The sequence below is a fragment of the Mesitornis unicolor genome, unplaced genomic scaffold (genome assembly GCF_000695765.1).
Source record: "Mesitornis unicolor isolate BGI_N332 unplaced genomic scaffold, ASM69576v1 scaffold9263, whole genome shotgun sequence".
Taxonomy (NCBI): domain Eukaryota; kingdom Metazoa; phylum Chordata; class Aves; order Mesitornithiformes; family Mesitornithidae; genus Mesitornis; species Mesitornis unicolor.
Window position 1 is genome coordinate 48,006 of NW_010173986.1, and position 14,463 is coordinate 62,468.

The window sequence follows — 14,463 nt, forward strand, 5'->3', positions numbered from 1 at the left end:
TGGAACTGAAGACAGGCAGAAATGGATCTCAGTTTTTTGAGAATCACCAGATTAGGGACAGAAATGGTAAAATCCTTGGCAGCTATTAAGTGAAACTGGTGATGTGGTAGTAGACATGAAGCCAGCTAGAACATCCATTTCACTCAAGAGCTGCAGCATCTTGGGAACTTCTAGTTTGCCAGCAATTTCAGTGCCTCCTGGTCTATGAAATAAAACATAAGCAAACAAATTCCAAGCTTCAAGAAACTTCATTCTTAAGCCAGCTCTAGTCATTAGGAATACTGATAACATTAAAATCAGAAAACACGAGATGTATCTAAACAGTTTAAATGAAATGTGGTTGAAAGAATTAACATATCAACCAAACAAAATCCATTTTCTGAATGGCTGAGTTACTTGATTTCATAATAAACATTTCAAAGCATCCCAAAAAAATCAAATACCATCACAAAAACTACCTGTAAGAATTTTTGCAGTGTTTGTAATATGAATAATCTGGGAAAAAATAAATGTGTAGAAAGGAAGAGGAACTCTCTGAAATGTCCCTGACAAACATTATTTTTCCTGTTTCAGTTTTACAGTAGATTTCAATTAACTCCACTAGATTTTGAATAGGCTGTGCAAACAATGAGAGAAAATTCAATCTGCACATACAAAGTGCAGACACTCCAGAGTGTGTTACCATCACTCAAGCAGAAGAATTCTCGCGTGAATTTAAACCTTGAAGTCTGAATCTCAGATCTGCATCTCACCTCACTGAAAATGTGACCCTCTACATTCACTGCACTTTGGGACGTGAGCAGTAGATCAAAAAATATGTTTTTTTTTAATCACAGTTCACCACAGTTTAAAGGTTTTCACAATAAATTTAGCTTCACGTGAAAAAAGGTTTTAGTTTACTTTGTTCAAAAAGCAAAAGAAATCACAATTTTACCCATTCCTAACAGGTTTGAATTTGAATAAATGGGACTAGTAACTACAGCATGGCAACGACATCAGTTTCCCAAAAGGGAAGACTGAGCTCAGGGAACAATTCAGATACATGAGAGACAGGAACATGAGCTCTGGGCATTCTGTTTCCTATGGCACTGTGCTGTAGCCAAGGGCCTAGGAACAGGGAGGCAGCTCAGTGTGGCAAACTCTTAACGCCAGCTGGCTTTCCTACGTGTAAAATCAACAGTTTCCATGTACCTACATATGCTTTGCTGATAATAAGAGGGACACACCTGAGCACTTTTCCACTGTAACGTCACCCAGGAAAGCTCTGCCTGGACAACCTCCAAAAATAAAAGAGTGAATGTAAGTTTGAAACAGTTATTCCTCACAAGCTTTCACAGCAGCTGATCAGTGAGAATATATGAATATGAATCTAATTTCACATTGGATCATTCAGTGGAGTACAGGAATGCTTGCACATGGAGCACATCCACATGTAAGACCTACATACTAAGCCCAGTTCTTTATAACACTCCTGTGACAGCATTAAATTAGTAAGTGGCTGGTGCAAGGGCATTTAAGTTTAAACATCCACTGTTTCCTGGCAGGTTCCAGCCTAAAGGATTGAGCACACTAAGTTACACGGCAACTGATCTGATCACCACTGACATCCTGCCTGCTTGGGGCTGTGACATTGCAGGGCAGGCAGCCTCTCCAGGGAGAAGGCCAGAGAGGGCCCAGTGGACAAAGAAAACATCCAGTCCTGAAAGCTCTCTTCTGTTAAATTCAACAGCAGTTAAATTCATTCACAGTGATGCCTCTCAGCATGTTCCACAGAGAAATGACAGCTTAAGAAAAGCTGTTATTAATAAAATAATGCCAGTTTCCCTTAAAATTATTTTTCTTTTTCTCCTCTTTCTTTTCCATAGATCTTGGGAAAATCTCCAAATGGTCTCGATCACACACACCATCATTAAAAAAGTGTCTAAACACACACTCCCAGCGTACGTATACAATTCATCTATTTATAAATTACGTACATCTACTGCTGAAGGTCTAATATTTTCTTTTCACATCCCAATGGATATCACCGCACAGCCCCTGTGACGCATGCACCCCACTTTGGAGGCCACCACCACAGGCAAAGTGCAGTTCCAGGTGCACTACAGTGAACCCCTGAAGTTTTCTATGTACGAAGGAAAGTCAGCAGAGGCAGAGTGTACCAGCCCAAACAGCCTGCGGTTCTTGCTCTCTGCACACTTGCTCTTAACAGACACCATCGTAAAACCCACAGACTAGTACAAAACATACATCTGTACGTATCAACTCACTTTGATTGTGACTTAGGTAACGCCTGTCATTAAAAAAGTTCAGTAATAATTCTACAGTGAACTCCCTCAGCCTAATAATTAAAACAGAGTAATAGCCTAATAATTAGAGTAATGGTGAAGACAAAATTAATTTTATATTATCTCTCTCCTCGTTTTGTCTTTAACTGAATGCAAGCAAAATTCCCAAAGGAACAAAACTATTTATTTGGAACAGGGGAAAAGAAAAGGGTACTAAAACCAAAGCATGGTAAACGCAGTCGAAGTGAGAATGTTGCATTTAACAGTATTTGTGGCTGCTGTACTCGTTAATCCACCTCCTCACGTAATCATTCAAGCTATTGTAGTTTTGGTACTGGACATGAAGCTGGCTATGTGAAAAAGAGATTTTGTGTGATTAAGCTGTCATCAGGATTTCACTGGAAAACAAAAGGGAGGGTCATAAAGTACTTAGCTATCCTAGAAAACCCCAAAATGTTCAATGGTCAGGGACACAGAAGATGTTTATTGATATAATAAAAAAGAAACTTTTCTGTTTCTTGAAGTTAAAACACAAAAAGATGATAAAATATCTTTAACAGAGCTTTTTCTTACCTAATAATGACACACTGATTTTCTCTGTCAATAATCATGTTTCTGTACATGCTGTCTGCAAGAGCATAAATATGTGGTGGGTTTTCATATTGTGCCTAGGAGGAGAAATTTTTTCAACACAGCGTTAAACAAGGTAGAAAGAGCAACATCATTTTTTATTTCGACTGGGAGAATTATTTTCCTGGAAAACAAATTCTGAATCCCACTTTATATTGAATTTTCCCCAGAAGTTTTGTTTGTTTGTTTAATAAAAGCAAATCAAAGCCTCTGGGTTTTGTTACTGAGCTTTTTCTCATCCATAATTTTCTCCCAAACGATTGTAAACACCCTGTTCTAAAAATGGTCTGTGCCTGAAATATATTACTTGTCCAGGAGAAACTCACAAAACTTAAGCCTATTCTACCCGTGGTCATACGCTAACAATAAATACCTGAACTGCTACACAGCCCCTGATGCTGTATGTCTGATTTTCATCCAGAGTCCGTTCAAACCAAAAGGTTTCCCGCATCTATGGATAAGCCCAACTTGAGCAGAGCAGGGAAACTGAATTTTAAGTCCTTAATATCCTTGTGCTGACCCACTCTTCAAGCTGTATTTTTCAAAAGTGGCATCTAACTTTGGCATCTCAGTGTTTTTATTGTTCTTGACCAGTTTGAGAGTTCTCAAAGTCACTAGTGGCCATTTTGTATTGTGCACCACACTTTCAGCATACAATAGTTTAAACCTGCTTTGCAGGAGCAGGGAGATGTCAAGGAGAAACCTGATACAGATTAGTGTTAATCAGTACAAGTATTTTCTTGAAATACTCATCCTATGTTCGAGGGAATTCAGTTTGAACACTCAATGTATAGTAACAGCTATCAGCCAAGTTCTCCCAAGATAGTACAACGCTACCAAACCCCAGAAACAAATGCTTCCGAGAGTTTAACTGCGTAAAATAATATCTATGCCCCTGAATACTGCAGTACGTTTTAGACTGCTCTACTTACAGCTCCTTGGTACATTTCAATTTCCTTTTCTCCAAAATACGGCATTTGCTTGAAGGGATTCACAGAGATTAATACAGAGCCAATATATGTCTGTATTCAAAAGAAGTTAAGGTAACTGCAATTCCATAAAGCATTACCTTACCACTAGTGACTGCTGGCTAACTTTTCCATCTATTACCTTATGGAGCATAGCTTCAAGTAATAGTAAAAAAGCCACAGCTTACAAGAATTGTTAATAAAAGTGAAATTAGCACGCTTACAAGAACATAAACATATCATTCGACGAGATACATTCATATTATCAAAATATTTATTTTAGGACAAGCTATGTATGAGAAACCCAAACATAACGCCCCTTGAATAAAAATAAAGGAAATGGCATATTTAAACTGTTTTACTCTTTTGTAACTGAGGAGGTCGTATTGTCAGTATTAAGAAGATTGTTTTGACCTTTGCAGAATAAGCTACAGTGACACATTCTGACCTCACAGAGATAGTGCTGAGCATGCACAGACCCATGGAAACAGCCACTACTGAGCTCAACCGGACAATTACTCAGCTGCATGGACTAGCGGGGGAGCTAAGGTAATTAGTAATTCAGTATGTGGTGTTATTTTATGCATGTAACTATTAACAGTCCCTAGGAGCCTCATCCTGCAGGCTGCCCTACAAGAAGACACTCAGTTTCAAGCTATTATTAGTCCCAGAAAGCTTTTTTGCAACATTTTGAATGTGTTTCCCTGTTCTGCATTCAGCTGCACATGTACCCACATTTACAAAACACTTCAGAAACCTTTGGAATTAGAATTGCAATACACACACGTGAAGGAACTGATACAACTTTACAGGCAGGACTGACTCACTGTGCTGGGAGTTAGCAGTGTTAATCCAAAACGTTGTACAGCAGGTTTCATTTAACTATCTAGAATTGTTCATAGGCAAGCTTACTATCTAAGCCTTCCACACAAAAGCAGGGAAATTAACAAATCTATCCTGCTGGCTTATGCTATGTAAGACCCTAGTACTGGGGTGCCACAGTACAAAATGGTAACATGTTACAGAAGAAGTATAACGTGGTGAACATAATTTCTGTATCGTTAATTTGCAGTGCTTTCTTCATACATTTTTAATTTAATTCAAAGAAGAGTGACAACATCTGGGTCTTAAATATAATAAATCAAGCAGTCATTGTGTTGGTATAAACATGCAAAGCGACAGTTTTCTGTTGGTAAACAATACCAGCATTTTCTGGGACGATTCGGTAATCTCTGTGCAACGTAGCACAGATAAATGTTCATTCATGGGTAGGCATACAAACGACTGAAAGATTCAAGAGATGATTTCCAATTTAGAATGAAAAGCACTTGCAGAACTGCAAAAGGAGTCTTTTCTCCCTCCACAAAAGAATTATAATGCTTTAAAAGAAGACTCTGATGCCTCATGTGACCACAAGTTCCCCTTGGAAAACACACTTATTCATGCTTCAGTAGGAATGTTAATCTAAGGAAAAAAGCATAAAACCATTTCTTCAGCACAGAGCACTGCAGACTTTGTGAATGTACTGCACGGAAGATGCAGCGTTCCACAGGGACAGCAGAGCTCGTGTTACTAACAGGAAGAGTGCTATAGTTTGCCCCAGTACTATAGTTTGACAAATATTGTGCAACTTTATCATGTTCCTATAAGCAAATTTAATAACGGTGTGGTACTTTTATGGAACAGAGGATCCAGACCCATGTGCACACCCATATTAAAAACCTCTGCAGTTTGGCATGGAAATGTCAACACAACTGCAACATTAATTTTCCTCTATTAGCCCTTGGCTAAGTTGAGCTGCTACTCAGCTCTTAACAACCTCTATCTATGGAAATAGCCAGGGGATGTTGTATTTCCCACCCTTTCTACTACAAAAAAAAGTTAAACTCTTCAAAGAAACTATTGTCCAGATGCACCTAGGCAGTAAGGAAACCTGGCTACAGCAGAAGAAGAAACAGCATCACTTTCTAGTCAATAATCATACAGACTAGTGTTAACAAACTCATCATTGCAGCTAATGTGACATTGTGAAAGCTAAAAATTAAATAGCGACTATTCTAATCTCAAGGAATTCCTTGCATATAAAATTGGGGGGGAAAAAGCAAACCTTTGGTGCTGAAATCCATTTTTCTTTAGGCTGTATGTCCAGGTATTGAAATCTTTGGTGTTTTCATTAATCATAGAAAAAAATGTTAAAGTGCGAACACTGTAGATTTACACATGTTCACGTGCTCACCTATTTTCATGAGCCCATGATTCACAGTATTAACTAGTCCAGAGTAAGTCACAAATGGGGTTAGGTCACAGAAGAAATGCTATTTTGAAAGCATTAGAATCTGGGAGGTATAGAAGAGAACATGGTACCAAGACTATATGCCTTAAACCTCTTAGATTCTTGCTCTTAAATTCTTGCTCTTAGAAGCATCATTACTGTAGTAGCTTCAGGGGTCATGCGGATATATAAATACATGGACTTACAGGGCTATCTTCAACGATGACAAGAACAATTCCAAATATCAAAAAGAATACCTTAAATCATTTTTCAGATCTTACTTTCAATCCTAATAATTAGCTCAGTTTACAAAGCATTTTGTGTAATCTCCAGTGAACTGTCACATAAAATGTTCAGCGTCTTTTGAGTAATCTTCTTAAACAGAATACATACATATATTTTGTTTCACATAAAAAAGGTCCACAGGGCCCCACTAAAAACAACAGTATAAAGGATACAAAAATATAATCATCCATGTAGCGTTTTTTCAGGTTCTCCACTATGGAATCCTCCGTGATTTTGGAAAGAAGGACCATATCATCCACGCCACTGTGCTTGACATTGTGGCTCTGCCAGTGATACCTGTAGTGTCCTTTGCTGCCCTGCAGGAAAGCACAAAAAGCACCAAAAAAGGTTACTATATTTCTCATTAACAGTAAATAACCGAACATTATCTATTCAAATTCCAAAATATTTTTCTTTCATTGAGTTTTATTCCGTGAACCAGGCATTATACAAAAGCATACACAAATGAGGTCAACAGCCTTGCCTCTGAACTATTACAGAATTGCGGTGCCCTCAAAAATTAGAAGGTAATTCCATGGGGTTTCGTGCATGCCTACACACAGAAGGGATTTCAGATGGCAGACACACTGCTACATCTAGCAGAAAAAAAACCCATTATTCCAACTGAAATGCGGTTATTGGAAGATAAGGATGCAAAAATTACACTCCTACAATGCAACCATTAGTAGTGAGGGTAATTACCACCTGAACTATTAAATTGGGCCCAGTAGATTCTCCATCCTTTACAGTTTTTTAAGTCAAACCTGCACAAATGCTGGAAGCCACGAGCCCGATGCAGTAAGCAGTCGTGTTCTGCAGATTACGTTGCGCAGTTTGTCGGCTGCATGGTTTCACAGCCCCTTCTGATGGGTTAGTCACCGTGCTTAACTGACAGCTAAATAGATATTCTCTCCCCACACTCAGAGACTGCTATTTCAGGATGCTACTGAAAACTTGTGACATTTCAAGCTGTAGCACTTGAAATAAAAATCTGCTTTTTTTCCAACTGACTTGAACAGTCGTTAGCTTCTATGGATACACCCACAAACAAATTTAAATGCAGTCTAGATCAATGCAATTAATTCAGCTATAAATCTGTTCTCCAAACCTAAGCCTATTTTCTGTAGCCTGGCAGAAAATGCTAATGCAGCTCTGCCCTCTTGCCTTTTTATACTTTAATTTTTGTCCATGCAATATTCAAATTAGTGATGCTGGAATTAACACGGTTTACACTGAGAAGTTATCAAGTATGCTGGCAAGGAAGATGTGGCCAACAAAATAGCAATTCTGCGTATTCCCCTCATTTTTTAATACCACAGTTTCAAATAATGAGATTTAGCTACACTACTCTCATGTATGTTATGGGATCAAGTCATATTCATCAGAACACAAGCAATTTATTATTATAAATTATTTTGCAGAATAAAATAATGCATAATTTTACAGATTAAATGAGAACATTTAAGTCCTCTGAACACTTTGGCTGCACTCACATATTTTGAAATGGAACACTGGCAATTTAGAGAGGTGTCACTTTTGTGTGCATGCACTTCTGCACTGGCAAATGACCTGGGCAACCGACCCAACACAAAAGTGCATCTGCCAAATCGTTTCCTCATGTAAACAGTCAACCACTTGTACCACCACCAGGCATAGGAGCGGGAACTACAGATGGAGTCAGGGAAGCATGAGGTTCTTATTTTAAGCTGAAGTGGCTAAAAGCATTCATTAAAACGGTCTCAGACGACATTTTTCCACAAACTGCACTGCATCTATTAGGGGGGAAAACCTAATAAAAACTAATGAGGACACAGATTTAATGTATAATGTATATTAGCAAATGGAGTAAGGCCTAGAGTGAGTCTCATCTCGAGTGACATAAGAACCGAGGACCAACTGGATTTTTTTTCTCAAGTTCAATTACCTTGCACTAAAACCAGACCCACTTTACTACTGCAAACAGCACAGAACTTGAAAGCTTTGTGTGTGTTTTCTGTTAAGTCTCCAGCCATTGCTACCACTGATGCAGCTCCGTCACTGCAAGTAACACTGAAGAATGGTTGCAAACTTGACTGAAAAGCATGCTTTTAAATACAGTGCAGCAGAGGCAAGCGTGTCCAAAACCAAACAATCTCAGCAATTTTCTTGAACGTCCACAGCATCACATAAGCTTCAATAAATAATAACCTTTGACCAGCTTCATTTGCGTAAACCTTGCAATTTTATACTTGCACAAAGGAAGCAGTGATTTGGAAGCACTGAGAAAATGAAGGAACCAATTAATTCTTGGAAATTGTTATAAAACACATGACTGAAAAAATCAGCTGTAGGTCAGGTTACTGGAGAAAACAGAAGTCCAACAGAGAAGCATATTTTCCTTCAGTGTACTGATCAGCTACTTGTGATACTACACTTGGAAAAAGGAACTGGCAGGACAGACAAAAAGGTATGGCACCAAAATAAATACAAAGAATCACATTCTTCACAAAGAGATACAGAACGTGGTTTATTATCAGTTAATAGAGTAAGCTACAGAAAACCTGTAAGAAATGAGTGTGGGAAAACAATCAAGCTTCCCATTGGAAGCTATGGCAACAGACCCCGTAAATTCAATGAGAAGAGGACAAAGCTTACAAAAAAACAGAATATATGGAATATGTGCACACAGTCTGCAGAACACAGGCTTTACAAAAGTCAGTGACTGCTGTTGACTCTGATTAAGCCACACACTACCAGGCCAAAGGGTTCTTTCCCAAAAGCAACATGAAACAGCACACAAGCAAGAAGAAGGCTCAGCTTGCCCTGAAAGCAGCTCTCCCCAGCACTTACCCACTGCTTTAACGTGCAGCTGTAATCAAATCTGAATGCTACAGTATCACATACTCCATCACAAATGGAAAAAAATGCAGAGATTTAATAAAGTCCAATAAATATTTTAATAAATGTCCAAGGAAGCAACAGCATGGAAGACAGCTGAGAGTGGTAGCACTAAGTAGTTCATATCAATATTGTATCACATTTTAAATGACAGTTGCTACTAGTAGTTTGGAACTATATTTTTTCCCTTAAATCAGGGCCTTACATGCAAATATACAGAGAAGCAGCAAAACATCACCAAATTATTGTCAGACTTCTCCCTAGGATCTAAGCCCAGTGCCTAACTGCACCCATGGTTAGGTTTGGTTCTCACTCTTCCTTCGCCAGGGATCTAACACCAGGATAGTTACGTGCAGTGGCTATCACCTTCTTGGTCTGGGTAACAAAACAGGGAGTGCTGTTTCTGCAGGACACCACATATCCCCAGGTTCTTGCTCTTCCAAGCATGAGCAATGACTTACAGAGCCTAACCTGAATTTATCAACTTCCATCACTCTCAACTGGTACTATAACCATGTCCAGCTAACAGTTAACTGTTTTTATGTGGTTTTGAAATACTAAACATCTTCCTGTCATACATAATCTGAAAAAGCTCCACATCATAGCAATTGTAAAAGCAACCTTCATGTCTCTCTAGGCTGCGTATTTCTCAGAATCACAGAATGTTAGGAGTTGGAGGAGACCTCAAAAGCTCATCCAGTCCAATCCCTGCCAGAGCAGGATCACCAGACCAGGCAGCTTTTGAATGTCTGCAGAGAAGGAGACTCCACAACCTCTCTGGGCAGCCTGGACCATGCTCTGGCACCCTCACAGTAAATAAGTTTTTCCTTATGTTCACATGGAACCTCCTGTGCTCCAGCTTGGGACCATTGCCCCTTGTGCTATCATTGGACATCACAGAGCAGAGCCTGGCTCCTTCCTCCTGACACTCGCCCTTTACAAATTTATAAACATGAATGAGGTCTCCCCTCAGTCTCCTCTTCTCCAAGCTAAAGAGACCCAGCTCCCTCAGACGCTCCTCATAAGGGAGATGCTCCGCTCCACTCCCTCCATCATCTTTGTGGCTCTGTGCTGGACTCTTTCAAGCAGTTCCCTGTCCTTCTTGAAATGAGGGACCCAGAACTGGACACAATATTCCAGAGTGGTCTCACCAGGGCCTAAAGGTCAAGAATATATACTTAAAAATTACAATGCTTTTCAGTTGCCCACATTGCAAACACTAATGATTTGTTCTTACTGCATATTTCTTAAGAATTTAACTTATTTTAGCTAAAGCTTTCTACCATCCACATAAGAACTCTAATCTGTAAACAACTTACACCTGAGCTAGTTACCTGCTGTCCACCTTAACTTGAACCCGCTTTGCAGGCAGGACTCAGACTAATTCACTCAGCTGCTAATTGTTCTCTGTTGCCCTTCACAAAACAGGTTTTCCCCTCCACCTGCTCCAGGGACAGGTTAAGTCTCCTGGGACTGACCAGGAACTTGAGAACCATTAGAGCAAGAGCCAGTGGAGATGCTCCACACCCCCATGTCAGCACTAGCCACGAAGAGCAGTCAGTAACCTAAACAGAGCCCCCCTATGGCACGGTCAGATCTGAGCAGATCCGAGAGGCTCAGAGCTTGTGGTCCATTCCCAGGCCTAGTTGCACAGTTTGGATGTCAACAAATAGCAACTGGCCTTCTCTTAGGTTTTCTCAGTGAAAGATGTGATCTAACTGCACAATAAACGCACAAACTAAAGTCTTTGTGTCAGCACTAATAACGCCTAAGCAGCTATAAAAAAAAACCAAAACAAAACCAAACAGATGAACTTGGCAGATTAGGAAAATACAAAAACCCAAAAGCACATCAATAGCCTGCCAAAAGCCACAGAAGCACAAGCAGCGGAGCGTTGATCAACCTGGCTGCCAGGTCTCTTGCAGGCACTCCCTGAGTTTCAAACGCAGCACCTGATGGAACAGAGGCTGGGCTCCCGGAGCTGGAATTAAAGGCGTGTACTGCACTGCTGTCAGCTGTTATTACTCATGTGCTTGCTGTTTTAGGCTCAAAATCAGATCTGCTTTGCACTGACAAGAATAATATTTATGAGTCACAGGCTGACCCTGTGAGCTAGGAACCTACTGTTTCCGAGCTGCACCACTTGAGGAGCGTGTATCCAGTCACCACCTGCCCACAGACTGCGCAGCACCGTCCTCTCCACCTCAACAGCTTCGTTATCTTCAGCATCAAAACAATCCGAACCTAAAAACTTAATTCTGCTCTCACTTCATGCATCTCCCTTAACACCCACTCGTTAACAGATTAAGACAATTGCTGCATTACTACCAAGAGAGGAGATGTAATAGAATTTCTATGCACTAAATACCATCTATGCTTTCTATGCTACTTTTGGTATGATTTAAAGGGTATTATTGCTTTATTTGGAATGAATAATAAATACCGAGGAGACAGAACTTTTTTTTTATTGCTGCCATCTACCTTGTGTTACGAGAGCAACTGCTGGTTTTTTATTTTTGCCTTTATTATTGTTGACATATTTTTATATTATCCTAAGCAACACGCATTTGATGTGGCTATAAAAAGACTGAGTCATGCTGTGTCACAACAGGGTTTTCTTTTAACTGGAAAGAAAGCAAATATTTTTGTAATTCAAGCAGTTTAAAAATAGTATGTTTAAAAATAAAGTACTAAAAACATGGGATCAGATGAGACTGTATATTCAGCCTCTGAGAAAGAGCCTCGTTTCTCTCTCTTCATCAAAATTCTGTCTAATCTACAACAACCCACATGCCATAATCATTCTTCATTCCCACAAAGGGGAAAATTGTCATCCTGAATCTCTGACAGCTTTTTTCAGTAGCAAACATCAATCCTCCATCACAGTGCAAAAGAGATTCTCAGACTCCATGAGGGAGTAAGAGTGTCAACTGCTCACAAGCCTGACCCTTTTCTTTCCCTTTCCAGCTATGACACAGTACTATTGCATGAAATCCTTGTCGTTTTGGAGGCACGTATCTGTCTACTTAGATTAGTAATATTAATACAATACTAAATGATACACAGCTATCATCTTAACCAAAGATGTCACAAAACTGAAAAACCTGCACACTATTTACTCTACACCTGACATCAGTGCTTCTAGCAATGGAGACATATCACCAGTCTCATACATGCATCATTTGTACCAGTTTTTCCATCTAACGAGAGAAGAGAAGAAATCAACACACACAGCTTTTTTGCAATGAAATAATCCATGAAAACAGCAAACTTTTATAATCCACTTACAGGAATCCTTCACAGATTTCTAGAAAGTGAAAGAGTCTGCTGTTCTCAGTAAAGAATCTTGCAGAAATATGTAATGTGAATTTGATCTTTGACTGGGATAATAAAAATTGAGGAGCCATAGTAGACAAAAGTGCTCCTAAGTAGGTCTTGTATATCTAATGTTAGAAAAAACAGAGATACTAGCAGCAATAATGTGACCATATTTCAGAAAGGAAATTAAAGGAAGACAGCAGAAACAGCTAGATGGACAAAGATAAAAGGCAAACTATTTAAATTTAACATGAGGGAAATACAAAGGGAGACAAAAACCAGTGCTTTAAGATTTGAGGAAATAGCAAAGCATCTAAGCAGCAGGACAGACATTTTATGCAGAGAACTAAAAATACCAAAAATGTATTAAGGAATGGAAACTACCAGCAGGTTAATAACCAAAAAACCACAGCTTGGGAAATAAAACACTGAAAAAAAAATTTCTGTGGGGAAAAGTAGTCAATTCCCAGAGTTTTCTCTTGGACAGGGGTGGATTCAGCCCAGCTGACCAGGAGTGAGTCCAGAGCTGGTTACAGGCTGCAGGAGATCCCCATTGCCCAAACACTTGCTCCCACCAGGTCCTATGGCGGGGGTTCCCCCTCCCCCCAGGGGGGGCTTTTCTCTTGGACAGGGGTGGATTCAGCCCAGCTGACCAGAAGGAATGAGTCCAGAGCTGGTTACAGGCTGCAGGAGATCCCCATTGCCCAAACACTTGCTCCCACCAGGTCCTATGGCGGTGATACCCTCTCCAGCAGGGGTTGGCCCCAGGGCAGCTCCCCACCATCACCAGCCATGGCTCCACCTCCCTGCGGCTGGGGCCAGGATGAAGGGAAGAGACCGACACCAGAGCCTGCTCACCTGCACAGCCAAGCACGCTTGTAACATGACACAAGCTGTGGGAATGTGAGACGTCTGCAGGGCATACACACCGTGCTCATTTTCAGGAGTCAGGAAAGACATCAGCGTTCTTGTAAGATAAGTAACAGAACATTACCAAGACAAAAGTTACTTCAGTGTTTGATTGTGAGGATCGTGTATTGCATCAGTATTAATTTCCACTAATATTTTTCAAAGGTTATTTCTAAAAAGGCACAGCTATTTCACAGAACAAAATAAGGATGGGAATGAGCTTAAGAGCAGATCATGCTAACATGCTTAAATTTTTGACACAACTTAGAGAGACAGTGGGCAGATACCAGTTAATGAACAGCAAATTCATATTTGCTTACCCCACTGCTTTTTTGGGTGGCTGTGGCCTAATATTCCAAGAAATCATTTTCTCAAGGAAATACAATTCTGATAACTACTTAATACGGTTGACTTGCTCTTAGATACCAACTGCCTTACTTGACTTACTGAGCAGCGTTCAGAGCTGTTCTAAGTTTGACTTGTTCCTTGTGGCCTGAGTAGCAAAATTTCCTGTGACTGTGGTGGATTAAGGATAGGCCTTGCAACAGCAAAATTTAGTCAATGACTATTTAAACATGTATATATGTGTGTATATATATACACACACACACACAAGCCCCCTATTCCAATCATTTCACTGACATCCATGAAGTGTACAGCATCCAAGTGTTAGTGTATACCAAGGCATAATGGGGATGAACAAATGATTGATTGGCAAATGGTTGAATCACCACCTTAGATGTATTTAAAACCCATCTAGATATGGTGCTTAGAAAGATGGTTTAGAAGTGAGCATGGTAGAGTTAGTTAACAACTAACCACAAGTCCTTTATCTGCTCTCATGAGACTTATTCTCCAGAGACCTCACCAGGAAGGTGATGCTGTCAGTCCAGTGGGATTTCAAAGGTACTGCGTATTT

General features: G+C 39.9%; 1 protein-coding gene across 1 annotated transcript in view; it reads right to left on the reverse strand.

Annotated features, from left to right (window-relative positions):
- Window positions 1-13,595, reverse strand: part of MYO1E (myosin IE) — a gene marked incomplete at its 3' end in the record, with an annotated part of 58,217 nt that extends 44,622 nt beyond the window's left edge. The window contains exons 1-4 of the mRNA XM_010180895.1: window positions 13,494-13,595; window positions 6,614-6,757; window positions 3,848-3,937; window positions 2,859-2,953 (exon numbers count right to left, since the gene is read on the reverse strand). Of these exons, the coding sequence (XP_010179197.1) occupies window positions 2,859-2,953; window positions 3,848-3,937; window positions 6,614-6,757; window positions 13,494-13,595 (431 nt within the window). The remainder of the gene's footprint in view (window positions 1-2,858; window positions 2,954-3,847; window positions 3,938-6,613; window positions 6,758-13,493) is intronic.
- Between the last annotated feature and the right edge of the window lie 868 nt (window positions 13,596-14,463).